Source organism: Rhinoraja longicauda, chromosome 4 (assembly GCF_053455715.1).
Source record: "Rhinoraja longicauda isolate Sanriku21f chromosome 4, sRhiLon1.1, whole genome shotgun sequence".
Taxonomy (NCBI): Eukaryota; Metazoa; Chordata; class Chondrichthyes; order Rajiformes; family Arhynchobatidae; genus Rhinoraja; species Rhinoraja longicauda.
Genome location: NC_135956.1, coordinates 67,771,979 through 67,791,122, shown reverse-complemented (window position 1 = coordinate 67,791,122; position 19,144 = coordinate 67,771,979). Strand labels below are relative to the sequence as shown.

The following is a 19,144-nucleotide window of genomic DNA, read 5'->3' as shown; positions in this document are numbered from 1 at the left end:
AACAGCAAAGTTGCCAATAACGTTTCTTCAGAGACGCTGCCTGGCCCGCAACAAACAAGCCAAAGTCTTCTCTGACATTCATAGCCTAAATCTTGGAATGTTGGACTCTGTCCTAAACAAAATTCCTACCTGCATCATAACCAGAACATCCATTGATTTGCTGCCTTTCGGAATTCCCCACGTCGTCTGTACCAAGGTCACCGTTTTCCTCAGTACCTTCTGCGGCTTTGGGCTTACGCTGACGAGCCTTTGCCGCTTCCTTCTTCTTTGCTGCCTTCTTCTTGGCCAGATCAGAAGGCATCTCTGCTGCTGGTTGGCGTTAGTGGGAGCAGAACCTGCCAAAAGTGAAAAAGTTCTGGTTTTAATCTGAGGCTTACGTTCAACATTGAATCACTATTTCAGCAATTTCTGTGCATTGTCACCTCTGACGGACACTGAATTATTCACAATACTTTAACACAAACCGACTGAAGCTCCCAGCACTGAGTGAAGAAAACCCAGGCTGTCTATCATCTGATCCTATGCCTAGCTTATTGCCCCTTATCACCAATACCACCTATTACTTACGATTACTTACCTCCTGCAAAACACCTCGCCCTTGACTTTACTCACTTCAACAAAATAACATTCACCCAAGAGTTCTTCCTAAACCTGCCCTCTCACATTCTATTGAATTGTTCCACTAGATTTACTCAATAACCTAAATTTCAAGCACTTTATAAAATGTAACAATGTTTTTGTCTTTTTTGGGCATTAGTCAACATGGACAAGGCCGAAGAGACGATTTCAATGACTCCCTCATTTAAAGCATGTTCAGGGTCAACCCATGTAAAGACATTTTCAGATTATTCCTTACATGGCCCGTTCAAGAGTCAAGATTGTTTTATTGTCATATGTGCTGGAATAACTAAGCCAGTCCAGACAGCATCTCTGAAAAACATGGTCAGGTGACGTTTTGGGTCAAAACCCTTCACAGTCGGTTTTGTAAACCAGCATCTGTAGTTCCTTGTTTCTATAATACACCAGATAGTTGCCTGATGACTTTTGGGGATGGAAAGGTGCTGCCCTTAAAAAGCCCCACATTAAAAACTTACAGGTGCAGGATAGGCCATTCACCATTTAATAAGATCACGGTTGATCGTTAACCTCTGTTCTCCCTTAATGCTTCCAGCATCTGAAAACTAAACACTCCACCGAATCCCAAAAATGTAACGCACTCCTACATAAAATGCTCCATCAAGGGCCCACCATAAATGTATTGACAAAGGAGAGGCCAAGCGGCTGCTTCACTGTGGACTCCACCAGGTCACTGCAGCCAGCGTGTCACAATCAGCAATAGGTTAAATCTGTGCCGGGAGCCTGGCCCGGGGTGGACGCGGCCCCGACCACGGGGCGGCCCGGCCCGGGGTGGACACAGCCCCTGATAACCTCGCCGGCGGCTAGGCCGGCGCTCCCTGCCTCGGTGCTGCAGAGCGTGTGTCGCAAGACAGAGGGGCGGCTCGGCCCGGCTTCCCCATAACCCCAGCTGATAAGTGGAGGTCGGGTCTCCCGGCGTCCCGGCCCGCTCAGAGGGAGCGGGGACGGGCTGCTGCCTCAGCCAGACCTTGGTACAGGGCTGCGCGGGTTCCAGGCCTCATTCACTGACCCTAATACCCAAACAATTTCGTTCAATTAACTCCTCGCGATTGGAGTAACCCGCCTCTCCCGTCCCCCGGGTGTGTATAGCGGCAGCTGGACGCCTCCTCACCCGGGCTGGGTCGGTCGGTGGGTCGCCTCGCTACCGGTCTCCTCAGCGACAGGGAGAGAACAAGCCGCGTGCCGCCGGCCGGCTTCTGCTTCTCAGCGATGAAACGCGCCAGTCAGCCACCGCTGCTGCCTGCCTCGTGGGACTTGTAGTCCAATTCTCTATTTCAGTCCCCTTCACAACTGTGAACGGATCAACATGTGAACTACAATTCCCATCGAACATTGCACGGAAGTGCCGGCCTCCCAGGTGCCCACAGACGAGACGGTGCTTATTCGGAGACGTTCGCTTTCTCCCAAAGCCTTCTTGGAGTTGTGGTTCCTTATAGGGAGCATTGCGCAGTGACCAGTCTACTTCGGACGACATTTCCCATGACCGATCACTGCAATGCCGCTACCGTGTACAACGTCATAACATTTCAATGTACATATCAAAGATGAGGAAAAAAAAGTATATTTGTAGTTTGAAATTAAATCTGAAAGACAACCTATATTGTCAAACCCACCAAGTGAAACCAAGGAAATATCCGCCCCCGCCCCCGCCTACGGGTCCCGTGACTGATTGACGTCAACGGGCCAAAGCTGTCATCGAACGTCGCGAACGTCTCGTCCCGCGGAAGGAACTACAAAGCCCAGAGTGCCCTGCGCGTTGCCTAGACAACGAGCGGCCGCAAGCTCGCCAACGCCAACGGCCAACGGAGGCTCTCGGGGTGGCGTGGCATGGTGAGCGGGTGAGAGCGCTGCCCCGCCCCGGCCCCGCCTTCTGCTGCGGGCCGTGGGCGTTGATCGCACCGAGTCTGCCAGAGGGGCCCAAGACTGGCGAGGTCCAGGCCTTGACACTTTGAACCCGGACACCCCCTCGGCTCCTGACACATGCTCCCACTCGTCTGGCCAGTGGCCCCTTAGATCAAGACCTCTGCGCCACCCCTGAGTCTGGTTGTCTAAACTTTGACCCTTTGATTCTAACCTTTGCATTACTCTTGACCCTGGACCCCCAACCTTTGATCCATTGTCCTCGAACTCTGCAGCATCTTGACTCTGGAGCCCGAGCCTTTCACCCCTTGTTCTTGACCTCTGCACCACCGGGACCCTAGTTGCCCAGTCATTGACCCCTTTCACCTGACCTCTATACGACCCCTGACCCTGGATCCTGACCTCTCAGCTCCACCCCTGATCTGACCCAGGAGCCTTATCTAATGACTCTATGTCTGATCCCTCACACCTTCAACTAATCTTCTAACATCCTGTTCCTGTGTGCAGGATGTTATTTTACTTCAACCACAGGCCACTGGCCGCTTCTGCCTGACCTCCAGTCTCTACTCCTCAATTCCCCCTTATCTTATTCTCTTCCATTCTTTTCCCAATCATCCTTCTTTCTCAACTTCCCCTCAACAATCAAATATAGGAATGCTATTAATTGCCATCAACCTTGACATTGTGTTTAATGTCACATTTTAGTGACAAACATATTTCCAGAAACACCCACAGAAGAGTGGTCACTGTTGCAATGTTACAACCAAATATCAAAAAGCAAGATCCTTTAAAGAGTAACAAAATAAATCAACTTGAGCATCCATCAGTAATATTGCTGAAGCAATGGATGTGTGATGAGATTTACGACTATATGTCTCCGCATTGCCACTCAGTAGGATCATGGCAGGTGATCCTTACCTTCTTGGCCAATGATTATCCTTCAAGCAAAAGATTATTTTGCATTATCTTTTATGTGGTCATACAATCATAGAGCGATACAGTGTGGAAACAGGCCCTTCGGCCCAACTTGCCCACACCAGCCAACATGTCCCAGATGCACTAGTCGCACCTGCCTGCGTTTGGTCCAAATCCCTCCAAACCTGACCCGTCCATGTACCTGCCCAAATGTTTCTTAAACGATGGGATAGTCCCAGCCTCAACTACCTCCTCTGGCAGCTTGTTCCATACACCCACCACCCTTTGTGTGAAAAAGTTACCCCTCAGATTCCTATTAAATATTTCCCCCTTCACGTTGAACCTATGTCCTCTGGTCCTCGATTCCACTACTCTGGGCAAGAGACTGGTGTGTGAGAATTAGTTGTAATTTTTCCAAAATTCGACCATGAAAGATTATTGACCTGACACCATGGTACTAAGTTCTCTATCTCCTTCCTGTACTCTGTCTCATCATTGTTCGTTATTTGCCTCACCAAGTGGTATCATCTACAAACTTGTAGATGGAATTAGAGCCAAATTTGATCTTGTACATCGGGGGTATTAATAGGGGGACTGAAAATGCATCCTTGTGGAGATTTGGTGTTGAGAGTTATTGTGGAGGAGGTATTGTCATCTATCCTCAAACTGTCAGTCAGAAAGTCACAGATCCAGTGGCAGAGAGGGGAGCTGATTCCTCGGTCCAGGAGTTTGGAGATGAGTTTGGATGAAATTTAGGTGTTCAAGGGAGAGTTAAATTTGATACATGCGAGCCTTACATAGGAGTACTTGTTGAGGACATAGGTTTCAGGTGAAAATGGATATATTTAATATGGACTAGAGGGGCAACTTTTTCACACAGAGGTTGGTGGGTGTATGGTGTATGGTCATTTAAAAGACATTTGGACATGTACATGGATAGGAAATGAGACTTGCTTAGATAGGTGGAGCATTTTAATTGACATGGATGAGTTGGACCCAAGGGGCTGTTTTGAATTGAATTGAATTGAATTGAATACATTTTATTAGCCAAGTATGTATACATACAAGGAATTTGCCTTGGTGCATTGCTCGCAAGTAACAACACAACATACAGTACACAATTAAGAATAATACATAAAACATTAAGAATAAAACATCCATACTGTATAACTCTAAATGTACAATGTAGACATAAGGAACTGCAGATGCTGCTTTACAAAGAAAGACATCGATTGTTGAAGTAACAGCGGGTCTGGCAGCATATTTATAGGATAAAACCTGGCAGGTAATAGGTTATCACAGGCGATGAGGGGTTTGATGGGCAAATGGATGGAACGAAGGTCAGAAACTAAAACAGAAGATGTGAGACAAAAGAATTGAAGAGTTGCAAATTGTGAAACCAGAGGAAGGAATGAAGGAGGGGAGGGGAGAAATAGGTGCGAGTCTAGGTGGGGCCCAGGGGAGGGGGCAGGTTAATGTGTGGGGTTCAGGCAGCATCCCAAGAGGACCTGGATAGGTGACATTTCAGGTCGGCTCCCTTCTTCAGGCTCTAAATGTACAATGATTTGTTTCATGAAGTTGAGCCGCTTGCATATGCGAATTACTTTTTTTTAAATCTAGCACGTCTGGTTTCCCACTGAACATCCTGCGACTGTTGGTTCATGGCCCTTCCGTCAGCTCCGCCGAGCTACTCCGAGGCAATTGCACGCAAAGAACCCCAGTTCCCGGGTCACCAGCCGGGCTATGCTGCCCCACAGTTTGTGTACTCAGGCCCGCAGCCTTATACCGTGCAGCCGCCATACGTGAGCCAGCAGCCTTATTCCGTGCAACATCCTTACCCTGGCCAGCAGCCCAGGGGCCAGTCAGGAGCAGTACCTCCCAACTGGGCCTTTGAACAGCCTGGCTCCTGTGAGTATCTGTTCTGGAGAATGTATCGCAAGAACAAAGCTGAGAACTAGCGAATCTGTGGAATTCATTCATTCAGAAGGCTGTGGAGGCCAAGTCAATGGATATTTTTAAGGCAGAGATTGACCAATGCTTGATTAGTAAGGGTGTCCATGGTTATGGGGTTGAGAGGGAAAGATAGATCGGCCATGATTGAATGGCAGAGTAGGCTTGATGGGCTGAATGGCTTAATTCTGCTCCTAAAACTTATGAACTGCAGTAAGACCATAAGACATAGGATCAGAACTAGGCTATTCAGCCCATCGAGTCTGCTCCACCATTTACCACGGCTGATCTATTTTTCCCTCTCTACCCAATTCTCCTGCATAATCTTTGAAACCCTTGCAAATCAAGAACCTATCAATTTCAGCTGTAAAAATACCCAAATATATTGGCCTCCACAGCCGTCTCTGGCAATTAATTACACAGATTCACCACCCTATAACTAAAGACATTTCTCATCTTCATTTTGAAGCTATGTCCTTCTATTCTGATGCTGTGCCCTCTGGTCCTATACTCTCCCATTACTGGAAACATCCACTCTATTTGCGTCTTTCATTATCTCGTAAGTTTCAATGAGATCCTCATCCTTCTCAACTCCAGCAAGTACAGGCGCAGAGTCGTCAAACACTTATGCGTTAACCCAATCATTCCCAGGATCAATCTTGTAAACCTTTTCTCGACCCTCTCCAATGCCAGCACATCCTTCCTCAGATATGGGACTCACAACTGCTCACAATATTCCAAATGTCGCCTCACCAGCGCCTGATAAAGCCTCGGTTTAACATCCTTGGTTTTATATACAAGTGAATGAATGCTGGGAATCTGAAATAAAACTTTGGAGTAGTGTTCAGTTTTGGTCACCCGACTATAGGAAGGATATTATTAAGCTGGAAACAATACAGAGAAGATTTACAAGGATGTTGCCAGGACCTGAAGGCATCTGCAGTTCTTTGTATTACCCTGTAATCCCTGTGAATTGTAGTTTAATATGGTTATCCCAGTAAAATGGGAGGCTGCAAATCACAATGCATTTCCTGGAGGGAAGTGTTCTATATTCTATGGAGGATGAGGGAGAACAAGTCATTTGTTGACTTTCAAAACAGAATTGAGTGTCTGGTTGAAGGGAAAGATCACCAGCCCTACATTTACTCTGTTCACCACTGGCATGCACTGCTAACCATCTTCGGCAGCAAAGATAGACACAGAGTGCTGGAATCACTCAACCGGGTCTAATGGATGGATGATGTTTTGGGTTGAGACCCTTTATCCCAACACGAAACGTTACTCATCCTTGTTCTATTGCAGATGCTGCTTGATCCGCTGAGTTACTCCAGTGTCTTTGTGTCTATCTTAGGTATAAAGCAGCATCTGCAGTTCTTTGTTTCTACATTTTCAGTAGCACCACCCTAACCTCTGATTGCCATAATCTTGAAGCCAAAGTACTGAGAGCACCTTCACCAGCAGGACTGTAGCCGTCCCTGAAGTTGCATCACCTCCACCTTCTCAGAGATACAGTGCAAAAACAGGCCCTTCGGCCCACCAAGTCCACACTGACCAGCGATCACCCCGTACACTACCCCTACCCTGCACACTGGTGACAATTTACAATTTTTGCCGAAGCCAATTAATCAACAAACTTGCCCATCTTTGGAGTGGGAGGAAACTGGAGAAAACTCACACGGTCACAGGGAGAACATAAAAACTCTGTACAGAGAGCACCCATAGTCAGGATTGAACCCGTCTCTGACATTACAAGACAGCGGCTTTACTGCTGCGCCACCATGTGCCACTGTTGCAAGTTACAGACAGCATCTCGATGAAGGGTTTATCATGGGGTTATATATCATTGGTCCTTCGTTGTTGTTGGGTATAAACCCAGGGACTCCTAACCCAAACAGCACTGTGGCGAGACCTCACCAGAAGGACCACAGTGGACCATCACCTTCTTAAATATAATTTCAGATCAGGAAGAAAGGATGGCACCTCAATCCCCAAAAATGAATAACTAAATTAAAATACGATAACCAAATAAACCTGCATTGAATTACAGGCTGATGTGACAGCATAGTGGCGCAGAGGTAGAGCTGCTGCCTCACAGCATCAGAGACCCGGGTTCCATCCCGACCACTGCATGGAGTTTGCACATCCTCCCTGTGACCATGTGGATTTCCTCCAGGTACTCAGGTTTTCTCCCATATCCCAAAGACATGGGGGTTTGTATGTTAATTGTCTTCTGTATATTGTTCCTGGTTTAGAGTTTAGAGATACAGCATGGAAGCAGTCCCTTTGCCTGACCAGCGATCACCCCGTACACAAGCACTATTCTATATACAATTTACAATTCTACCGAAACCAATTAACCTACAAACCTGTAAGTCTTTGGATTGTGGGAGAAAGACTGGGAGGGAGGGAGAATTGGTCACAGAGAGAACTTACAAACCGTGTACAGACAGCACCCAAGGTCAGGATCAAACCTGAGTCTCTGGCACCGCAAGGCAGCAACTCAACCGCTGCGCCACCATGCCACTCTGGTGTGGAGAGAGTGGATGCGAAAGTGGGATAACTAGAACTAGAGTGGAGACACAAGAAACTGCAGATGCTGGACTCTTGAGCAAACAACACACAAAGTGCTGGAATAACTCAAAGGGTCAAACAGTATCTCTGGAGAACACGGATAGGTGACTTATCAGTTCAGGACCCTGCTTCAGTTTAATGGATTTCCTTTTTCTTTTGCTGTCCAGATCCTGGATTCAGTTCTGGACATGCGTCTGGCACATTCCCCCCTCCCTCTCAGTCCAGCAACATCGGGAGCAATGACGCATTTACCACAGAGGCCTGGAACAACCAGATGATAAGGCACACATTTATCCGGAAGGTGAGTCCGTCCTCGGGTAAGCAGACCGTCAGCCTGATCAGAAGTCTGGACCCTGAGTGGTCCCTCAGTCTTATCTGCACATGACAAGAATTGGCTGCAGCGGATAGCCAAGGTGGGGAAGAAGCTGGAGCTGTGGAAGCAGCGCTCCCTCTCCTTCACAGGGAAAAATCTGGTCATCGGGTGTGAGGTACTCTCGGGGCTGCTGTACTTGGCGCACGTGTGGCCCGTCCCTCCCTCCTACGCCACGGGGATCACCCAGGCCGTCTTCCGCTTCATTTGGGGGTCGACGATGGACCGGGTGCGACGGGCCACAATGCATAAGTCGGCAGACAACGGGGGTAAAAGCGTGCCCAACGTCGCCCTCATCCTGATGGCCACCTTCGTGTGTGGCTGCATCAGGCGGAGCGTAGAGCCAAGGCACGTGGGCACCAAGTGCCACTACCTGCTGAGGTTCTACCTGTCCCCGGTGTTGCGAAGGATGGGCCTGGCGCAGATGTCACGCAATGTGCCAGTCAGCTGGACATTGCCGCACCATCTGTCGCTCGTGGAAAGGTTCGTCCGGACCAACACCTTTGACCACAAGTCCATCGGGCAGTGGTCAGCACGGAACGTCCTGCAGGCACTGCAGGGGAATGACTCCATGGATCCTGTGGCGTGGTTCCCAGAGCAGACTGCCCAGCTTGTCTGGCAAAATGCTTCATCGCCAGAACTCACCAACAAGCACCAAGACCTGGCTTGGCTGGCGGTGAGGGGACCCCTCCCAGTCAGATCCTTTCTGCACCGCCAGAACCTCATTACCAGCGCATGCTGTCCTCAGGACGGCTGCTATGAAGAGGAGACGGTTGCCCATCTCTTCACAGAGTGTGGATTTGCCAAGAGAGTCTGGAGAGGTTTGCAGGAGTCCCTGTCACGATTTATTCCGAGCAGCTCCGTCACAGAGGACTCTGTGATTTACGGACTGTTCCCAGGGACGCATTCAGAGACTGACATCGAGTGCTGTTAGAAGGTCATCAACTCGGTGAAAGACGATCTTTGGTCTGCCCGAGCTTTGTTGACCTCCCAGCGGAGCGAGCTGTCCGTCGGGGAATGTTGCCGACTGGCCCGCTGCAGACTGCAGGAGTAAGTGCTGAGGGACGCACTGAAGCTTGGTGCAGCCAACGCCAAGGATCTGTGGGGGAGGACCACAGTCTAGGGTGGAGATGCTGCTGGACATGGGGGGCAGGGTGTGGTGGAGATGCCCCTCCAAATAAGGAATTCTGTGTAAAATTGGAAATGAATATCTGCATTGAATGTGTAACCTCCGGAAATGTCGGATGGAGTTGTTGAGAAGAAAATGTTTTGTAAATATTTATTACTTGAATAAAGTATTTTTTGATATATATATTTTTAAAATTCTCTATCACAGCCTGTCCCTCAGTTTCTGTTTTGCCTCTCTTTCTTTCTCTCTCTCTCTTGCCGTCCCTTGCCATCTCTTTCTTTTGCTATTTTTTGCTTTCTGTCCATGTCTCATTCAACGCCTCAGTCATCAGCCCAGGACCACTGGCTTTCCTGTGCTGGTTATGAAGTCATAGAGCACGGAAACAGGCCCATCAGCCCAACTTACCCATGCCGACCTAGATGCCCCATCTACGCTAGTCCCACCTGCCCACATTTGGCCCATTTCCATACCTGCCCGTGTCTTTTAAATGCTGTGATAGTACCTACATCAACTTCCTCCAAAGGCAGCTCATTTCATATACCCATCAGCCTCTACGTGATAAAGTTGTCCCTCAGGTTCCTATTCAATCTTTCCCTTCTCGCATTAAACCTATGTCATCTGGTTCTTGATTCCCCTACATGGGGTAAAAGCTTCTGTGCACTCACCCTATCAAATCCACTCATGATTTTGTACGCCTCTATAAGATCACTCCTCAGCCTCCTGCACTTCAAGGAAAAAAGTCCTTGCCAGCCCAACATCTCTCTCGAATCCTGGGAACATTCTCGTAAATCTTCTCAACATGCTTTCCAGTTTAATTTAAAAAGGGGCAGAATATCTATCACCAAGAATCTGTACATAGTTGATCTGTCTGAGTTTTTGGCTTCCCACAGGTTTATGCCATTTTGATGGTTCAGTTGCTGACGACCTTTGGACTCGTGGCTGTCTTTATGTTCTGGTAAGTCTTCTCATTCCAACCTTTGACGATGATGTATTTGATCACCATTCTACATGTGAACCAGCACTCTGCAGGATCCCATTTCCAAACGTTTCTCCAAAAGGCTTAAGGCAAGGAGTTCCGAACCTGCTTCAACGTGGGAAGCAGAGTCGCGACTCCTGGAAGTAGTTTAATTTGCAGTTAGTTTAGTTTGGTTTATTGTCATGTGTACCTAGGTACAGTGAAAAGCATTGTGTTGCGTGCTATCCAGTCAGTGGAAAGACTATACATGATTACAATCGAGCCGTCCACATGTACTGATAAAGGAAGTTATGTATAGTGGACGATAAAGTCCAGTAAGGTCTGAGGGTCTCCAATGAAATAGATGGTAGCTCAGGAGCGCTCCCTAGTTGTTGATATGAAGGTTCGGTTGCTTGATAACAGTTAGCAAGAAACTGTCCCTGAATCTGGAGACATTCCCTTCCACAGTTCTGTACCTCTTGCCTGATGGGAGAGAAGAGGAAGTAACCAGGATGAGGCTCGTCCTTGATTACGCTGGTGGCCTTGTCGAGGCAGTGGGCAGTGTAGATGGAGTCAATGGAAGGGAGGTTGGTTTGTGTGATAGTCTGTGCTGATTCACGATTCCACAATTCGCTGCAATTTCTTGCGGCCTTGGATGGAGCTGTTCCTAAACCAGTTTAAGTCAGATAAGCGCCGGGGTTGCATTTTGAGGTCAAATAAGGGAAGGACCTTCACAGTGAACAGTAGGGCCCTGGGAGGTGTTGCAGTGCAGAGAGATCTTGGAATACAAGCACGTAGTTCCCTGAAAGGTGGGTTGCATATAGACAGGGTGGTAAAGAAGGCTTTTGGAGCACTTGCCTTCACCAGTCAGGGAATGGAATAAAGAATGTAGAAACAAGGAACTGCTGATGCTGGTTTAAACAGAAGGACATAAAATGTTGGAGTAATTCAGCATCTGTGGAGGACATGAATAGGTGATGTTTCGGGTCGGGACCCTTCTCCCTTTGGGACTACAGTACTAATTTTCTAGGGGTCTTTGGGAGATGGGTCCTGTCCCAAAATGTCACCTGTGCATATTTTCCAGAGATCCTGCCTGACCCACTGAGTTACTCCAGCACTGTGTCTTTTTTGTAAACCAGCACTGCAGTTCTTTGTTCTATATCTAACTGTAAAAACTTCCATACGTATATGGAGATACAAGGTTTAATGATCACCAATGTTCTTACAGACAGAATCAAACAAATATATAATGGGGAACAAAGAAATGGCAATTAAACACATACCACTATTAATATTATTAAAACATTATTTTTATAATATTATTATAATTATTAAATGCAAATTAAATATAGTGCATTTTGTATTTTCCGGCTTGTGTATCAATAATGAATCAGGCTGTTTGAATGTACTTTCTCCTTTGCAGTGAACCAGTCAGGCGACATGCTCGTAAGAACATAATCTTGTACTACACCTCGTTGTAAGTACAAAACTCCTTCTCACTGTTTGTCACCACGCTCATTAACTACAATGCTCACCTCCAGTTTAAATTCCATTTGGAATATTTTGGAGGACCAAGAACCAAGAACCAATGACACAGTGAGGCTCCTGATTCTTTGTTTTTTTTGCCTGAATGAATTTTCTGCACCACCCAAACTATTCATTTCTGTGAACAGTGTATTGATCGGTTCTGTGATTAATGTATTGCCAAATTCTATGATCAGTGTATTACCAAGCTGTACAACGATTATTAGTCACATGAACCGGCTGCTGTGTGAAGTGCTCTGATTACAACAAGCATCTGTTTCTGACCCTCGATCCCAGGTCACTCTGTGTCTTCTCCCTCTGGACCGCCATGTCACACATCTGATGGCAGCTGCTGAGTGTCCAGTCGAGACACTTATTTTCACAAGCACAAATACATAGGTCAGCCCAGAGCTAGTCCCTTTGTAAATTATGTAGGTCAAGGTCCGGATGGATGTTCAAGCGGTTTGACTGGATCATTCCCTATCAGAGATTCGACCCGGGCATTGGGGCAGCCACTGACCTCCTGGCTTCTTCCCTCCAGTCCCATCTTTCCCCTCCCTTATCCTGGGGTAAGCAAAGAGAAGTTGGATGGATGCCCTCCTTTCTGTTTTATTTGCAGCTTAGAGACATTGTTGGCAAGCCCTGGACTTGTGCTGGGTTTGTCCCCAGGGAACTGATGTTGAATGAGTTAACCAAGATCAGCCAACTCGATCAGCCAACAACGGAAGTTGTTGCTATGGATATACTGTACCCCAGGGAGAGTCGTTGCCATGGGTTCTACAAATCAAAGGGAGGGTCATTGCCGTGGGTACTCCACACCCATGGAGGGTCGCTGCCATAGACACCACACACCCAATGGAGGGTCGTTGCCATGGCTGCTCCGCACCCAATGGAGGGTCATTGCTATGTGTACTCTACACTCAATGGAGGGTCATTGCCATGTGTACTCTACACCCAATGGAGGGTTGTTGCCATGGCCACTCCGCACCCAATGGAGGGTCATTGCCATGTGTACTCTTAATCCAATGGAGGGTCATTGCCATGGGTACTCTGTACCCAATAGAGGATCGTTGCCATGGGTACTCCATAACTAATTTTACCACAGGAACTCCATGAGCGATAGAGTTATGGTCACTGGGTGTCCGTGTCCCAGAAACTTTCATTACTGAGGGAGATCTTGGTACAAGGTGGAGCAAAAGTTAAAAAGGCATTTTTCTGCTTCTTCTTAAGTTTGAGGCAGCAGAAGTTATGTAATGCCCTCCAGGCGCTGTAGCCAGTGCAATGTGCTGTTGACGAGGGCCGTGAGGTCTACCCCTCCACCAGGGGGGCGGAGGACAGCGCAGTAAAAAATGACGTGCTGGGCTGTTTGCGGGTCTGCTCCACACACGCAGGCTGCTGATGAACGCAACCCCCAACGATGCATGTTGACGTTGAACCGGCCGACCCCTGTACGGAGCCGGTTCAGGGCGACCCACTCTTTGCGGGGCATATCCGATCCGGGTGGGGCTGTGGTGTTCGGTGCGACAGTGAATTGAGGAGGTTGCAAAGTCTGTTCTCCATGCTCCTAGTACTTTGAAATCGGAGCCACAGAGGGTCGCTGCGTGACGGGAGAAGTGGCGACGAGGCAACAGGCGTTGAGGTCCCAGTTGCTGTGAATTCTGGGCGAGGTGGTGCAAAGGATGTTTGGCGTCCGATGGGGCCTTGCACCCCAGCCTATGAGTGAAGAGCTCTCTGCGAAGCTTGGCGGGTGCGATACCTGCGAGCACCAGCAGGAGATCCATCGGATTAGGGCGTAGGCAGCGGGTAATGATCTGCATGGTGTTGTTGAGGGTGGCGTCTAGCTTGCTAGTATGACCAAGTATGAGTATGGGCTCATGTTGTTGACTTTTCCCATGGTGAGCTCTGTCAACTGACCTCAGTCAGGCGAACGACAACAAACAGAGACAGATTTTTCTGCTAATGCGCCTTGAACTGTTCCTATTGTTTCCTGAATCCTGACCGTTTTTTCCTTTTCTTTTCTTTTCTCCAGTGGTGTCTTCATCGTCACCTACCTCATCCTCGCCTGTTGTTCAGGAGTCAGGTCAGTCCCCAGCAAAAGCTCCAAACTGTACCAGTTACTTGCATTGCTCGCTCTCTGTCCCTTCCCATTCACCTCCCCTTAACACTCACAACTTTAACTCTGCCCCAAGGGTCATCGAACCACACCATCTCTTAGTTATTTCCCTGGCACACCTTCAGGTGTAGGTTTATTATTGTCACATGTACCAAGGTACAGTGAAACGTTTGTTTTGTATGCTACCCAATCGGATCAGATAATACTTCACATAAATACAATCAAATCAAACGCTAGTACAATTGGTGGAGCAAGGGGAAGATACAGAGTGCAGAATGTAGTTCTCAGCATTGGAGTGCATCAGTTCCAGAGACAAAGTCCAATGTCCGTAATGAGGCAGAAGTAAATTGGACAGTACCCATGTATATGGAAGGACTATTCGGTAGTCTGATAACAGAGGGGAAGAGCTGTTCCTGATTCTGCCGGTGCGTGCTTTTAAGCCTCTGTACCTTCTGCTGGATGGGAGTGAGAAGAAGAAGGATTGACTGGGGTGGGACAAGGTTTTGATTATGTTGGTTGCTACCCCAAGACAGAGTGAAGTGTAGTTGGAGTCGATGGTGAGGAGTCTGGTCTGTGATGGACACCTTAACACTGTCAAGTCTGGGTTAAACCCTCGGCAAGTGAGGTAATGGTTAAACAGATATTGGACCTGTTCTGCTTAGTATCTCAACCATTCATCCTCCCTATGGATCTGCTATTTCTCATTTTCCAACTTTTGACACTCACACACATTGAAGCTACGGCCATGAAAGCACACCAATGCCTCGACTTCCTCGGAAAAAACAACACCCCCTCAGTGCTAGCAGAATAATGGAGTTGTCATTGACTTCCAACAGCAGGTGGTGTGCACACTTCGATCTGCCCCCTGATGGTGGAGTGGAGGTGGTGGTGCAGGTAGACTGGGAAAATCAGGTTGGTAATAGACCCCTGGAAAGAGAGTTTGTGGAGTGCCTCCGAGATGGATTCTTAGAACAGCTTGTATTGGAGCCTAGCAGCGAGAAGGCAATTCTGGATTTAGTGTTGTGTAATGAACCTGATCTGATAAGGGGACTCGAGAATGCAGTGATCACAATATGATGTTTTACATAAATTCCCCTGCTTCTGTCTTCAAGGGATCCACATTTGCCTTGACTATTTTGTTTCCTCTTTACACACCTAAAAAAGCTTCTTCCTAAAAAATGCATACCTAAAAAAGCTTGTTCTTATGGGGAACAAGGAAATGGCAGACGAGTTGAACCGGTACTTTGGATCTGTCTTCACTAAGGAAGATACAAACAATCTCCCAGATGTTCTAGTGGCCAGAGATCCTAGGGTGACGGAGGAACTGAAGGAGATTGACATTAGGCAGGAAATTGTGTTGGGTAGACTGATGGGACTGAAGGCTGATACATCCCCAGGGCCTGATGATCTGCATCCCAGGGTACTTACGGAGGTGGCTCCAGAAATTGTGTACGCATTGGTGATCATTTTCCAATGTTCTATAGATTCAGGATCAGTTCCTGTGGATTGGAGGGTAGCTAATGTTATCCCACTTTTTAAGAAAGGAGTGAGAGAGAAAACGGGAAATTATAGACCATTTAGTCTGACATCAGTGGTGGGGAAGATGCTGGAGTCAATTATAAAAGACGAAATTGCGGAGCATTTGGATAGCAGTAACAGGAGCGTTCCGAGTCAGCATGGATTTACGAAGGGGAAATCATGGTTGACTAATCTTCTGGAATTTTTGAGGATGTAACTAGGAAAATTGACAGGGGAGAGCCAGTGGATATGGTGTACCTCGACTTTCAGAAAGCCTTCGACAAGGTCCCATATAGGAGGTTACTGGGCACATGGTATTGGGGGTAGGGTACTGACATGGATAGAAAATTGGTTGACAGACAGAAAGCAAAGAGTGGGGATAAATGGGTCCCTTTCAGAATGGCAGGCAATGCCTAGTGGGCAACCGCTAGGCTCGGTGCTGGGACCGCAACTATTTACAATATACATTAATGACTTGAATGAAGGGATTAAAAGTACCATTAACAAATTTGCAGATGATTCAAAGCTGGGTGGCAGTGTGGGCTGTGAGGAAGATGCTATGAGGTTGCAGGGTGACTTGGACAGGTTGTGTGAGTGGGCGGATGCATGGCAGATGCAGTTTAATGTGGATAAGTCTGAGGTTATCCACTTTGGTGGTAAGAATAAGAAGGCAGATTATTATCTGAATGGTGTCAAGTTAGGAAAAGGGGACGTACAACGAGATCTGGGAGTCCTAGTGCATCAGTCACTGAAAGGAAGCATGCAGGTACAGCAGGCAGTGAAGAAAGCCAATGGAATGTTGGCCTTCATAACAAGAGGAGTTGAGTATGGAAACAAAGAGGTCTTTCTGCAGTTGTATAGGGCCCTAGTGAGACCGCACCTGGAGTGCTGTGTGCAGTTTTGGTCTCCAAATTTGAGGAAGGATATTCTTGCTATTGAGGGCGTGCAGTGTAGGTTTACTCGGTTAATTCCCGGAATGGCGGGACTGTCATATGGTGAAAGACTGGAGCGGCTAGGCTTGTACACACTTGAATTTAGAAGGATGAGAGGGGATCTTATCGAAACATATAAGATTATTAAGGGGTTGGACACGTTAGAGGCAGGAAACATGCTCCCAATGTTGGGGGAGTCCAGAACCAGGGGCCACAGTTTAAGAAGAAGGGGTAGGCCATTTAGAACGGAGATGAGGAAAAAACGTTTCAGTCTGCGAGTTGTAAATCTGTGGAATGCATTGCCTCAGAAGGCAGTGGAGGCCAATTCTCTGAATGCATTCAAGAGAGAGCTAGATAGAGCTCTTAAGGATAGCGGAGTTTAGGGGGTATGGGGAGAAGGCAGGAACGGGGTACTGATTGAGAATATTCAGCCATGATCACATTGAATGGTGGTGCTGGCTCGAAGGGCTGAATGGCCTACTCCTGCACCTATTGTCTATTGAAATTACAGAGTTGTGGATGTAGCCCAGTTCATTGCACAGACCAAACTCCCTACCATCGACTCCATCTACACTTCACAATGCCTCGGGAAAGCAGTCAACATAGTCAAAGAACACTCACACCCCGATCATCCCCTCTTTTCCCCTCTTGAGCCAGGCAGAGGATACAAAAGCTTGAAAGCAGGTATCACTAGATTCAGGATCAGCTTCTTCTTCGCTGTGATCAGACTTCTGAACAGTTTGTATCTGCACTCCCCCTATTAGCTGTAACACAAAAACACTGTAACATGATATTCTGCATTCTTTTTACCACCTATATATGGCTTGATTTTACTCAAAGATTGTATGATTCCATTGGAAAGGCCACAAAGTTTCTTTTCCTGTATCTAGGTAAACGTGACAAAAATAAATCAGCACACACATACACACAATTCCACTTTATACCCTTCTAAAATAATATGCTTCAATATTCAGAAGATTGGCCTCTCCAACATTTCCTTAGAAATTCCATTGCACTTTTCAACATGATGCAATTGAAGACTGTTTTTTTTCCACAGAATAAACTGCAATATTGACAATTTCTAGACCATTTGGGGATTGACTCTGGAAATGTGACCTCACCCTGGCTCACACACCACCCTGTGACCCTGGTGTGATTTGTGGTTTGGGAATGGGCAGGCTGATGTTACTCCTCGTGTTACACTCCCCGCGTCCTGTGTAGTCCTGAGGACAACCTTCGTTGAACTTCCTAGCATCACACGGGGCTGGGACTCTGTCGGGGAAAGAAACAAGTTGTCATCGCTGCTAAAATTTGCATCAATCCACCCCAGCAAAATCAGCCTCCCATTCCCCACATTGTCAGCCCCAGTCAGCTGACTGCACAGTTGCTGCACCCCTCCCTCCTCAATGCCCCATGTCACCCAGCATCCATCATCTACTCCCCCTTCCCCACCCCAACGCTCCAGCACAAGCCCTGTGGGCCAAATGGCTCCCGATCCCAGGCTCCAGAGGGAATCTCGGATCTGAGGCTCCACCTCAGGCTGTGAGAGGCTCGGCAGAAATCTGAGCATCAACTTAATAGGCGGCCCATTGCTCAGCCTGTCTATTGCAGGCTCCAAGGTGCACTGCTCTTTATCGAACAGGACAGGAACAGGCCCTTTGGCCCATAATATCCATTGCTGAAAACAATGCCAAGTTATACAAAACTCCTCTAGTCTGCATGTGATCCATTCCGTACATATCAGAATGTCACATACTCACACAGTATGGAAACATGCCCTTCAGCCCAACGTGCCCATGATGACCAAGATGCCCCATCTACGCTCATCCCGCTTGACCTATATCCTACCTTACCTATCCCAAATATCGTTTAAATGGTGTTATAGTACCTGCCTTAACTACCTCCTTAACTACCTGGCAGCTTGTTTCATATACCCACCACCTTTTGCGTGAATAAGTTGTCCCCGTGTGTTTATCTAAAAGCCTCTTGAACGTCATTAACGTGTCTTCCACCACCACTCACCCTGGCAGCGCGTTCCAGGCACCTACCACCCTCTGTGTAAACAAAGAATGGGGGAGGGGGGAGAAGGGAGTGGGGAGGAGAGGGTGTTGCACCAATGCAGGAGAGGTTTGGGCCCAACGGGTTCACTTGGTTGAGTAGTATAATAACTTTAACCTTTGCCCGTCTCACCTGGACTTCCCGCTTCACTCAGTACCACTCAAAGGAGGGGTTTTAAAATCTTCACTCCAATGAGTGCATTTGCAAATTTCCTGAACTGTTCTCCAATAAATTGGGGTGATTTTTGAGCAAACGAATCTTTTAAATTTGTTTCAATCTATTCTATTCTCTCTTTGCAGGAGGAAGTTTCCCTGGAACATAATTCTTCTGGCAGTGTTTGTATGTATTTCACATAGGAACATCTGGAGTATTGTGTACAGTTTTGGTCTCCTAATTTGAGGAAGGACATCCTTGTAATTGAGGCAGTGCAGCGTAGGTTCACGAGATTGATCCCTGGGATGGCAGGACTGTCATATGAGGAAAGATTGAAAAGACTAGGCTTGTATTCACTGGAGTTCAGAAGGATGAGAGGGGATTTTATAGAAACATATAAAATTATAAAAGGACAGGACAAGCGAGATGCAGAAAAAATGTTCCCAATGTTGGGCGAGTC

The 19,144-nt window shown here is 47.4% G+C and overlaps 2 protein-coding genes across 2 annotated transcripts in view; one reads left to right on the top strand and one right to left on the bottom strand.

Annotated features, from left to right (window-relative positions):
• The window catches only part of abcf2a (ATP-binding cassette, sub-family F (GCN20), member 2a), a 67,798-nt gene extending 65,934 nt beyond the window's left edge, over positions 1–1,864 (bottom strand). The window contains exons 1-2 of the mRNA XM_078397942.1: positions 1,748–1,864; positions 130–335 (exon numbers count right to left, since the gene is read on the bottom strand). Of these exons, the coding sequence (XP_078254068.1) occupies positions 130–301 (172 nt within the window). The 5' untranslated portion in view covers positions 302–335; positions 1,748–1,864. The remainder of the gene's footprint in view (positions 1–129; positions 336–1,747) is intronic.
• A 533-nt stretch (positions 1,865–2,397) lies between these two features.
• Positions 2,398–19,144, top strand: part of faim2a (Fas apoptotic inhibitory molecule 2a) — a 31,495-nt gene continuing 14,748 nt past the window's right edge. Inside the window, exons 1-7 of the mRNA XM_078398665.1 lie at positions 2,398–2,466; positions 5,032–5,319; positions 8,100–8,233; positions 10,322–10,386; positions 11,810–11,863; positions 13,940–13,990; positions 18,831–18,870. Coding sequence (XP_078254791.1) covers positions 5,073–5,319; positions 8,100–8,233; positions 10,322–10,386; positions 11,810–11,863; positions 13,940–13,990; positions 18,831–18,870 — 591 coding nt within the window. The 5' untranslated portion in view covers positions 2,398–2,466; positions 5,032–5,072. The remainder of the gene's footprint in view (positions 2,467–5,031; positions 5,320–8,099; positions 8,234–10,321; positions 10,387–11,809; positions 11,864–13,939; positions 13,991–18,830; positions 18,871–19,144) is intronic.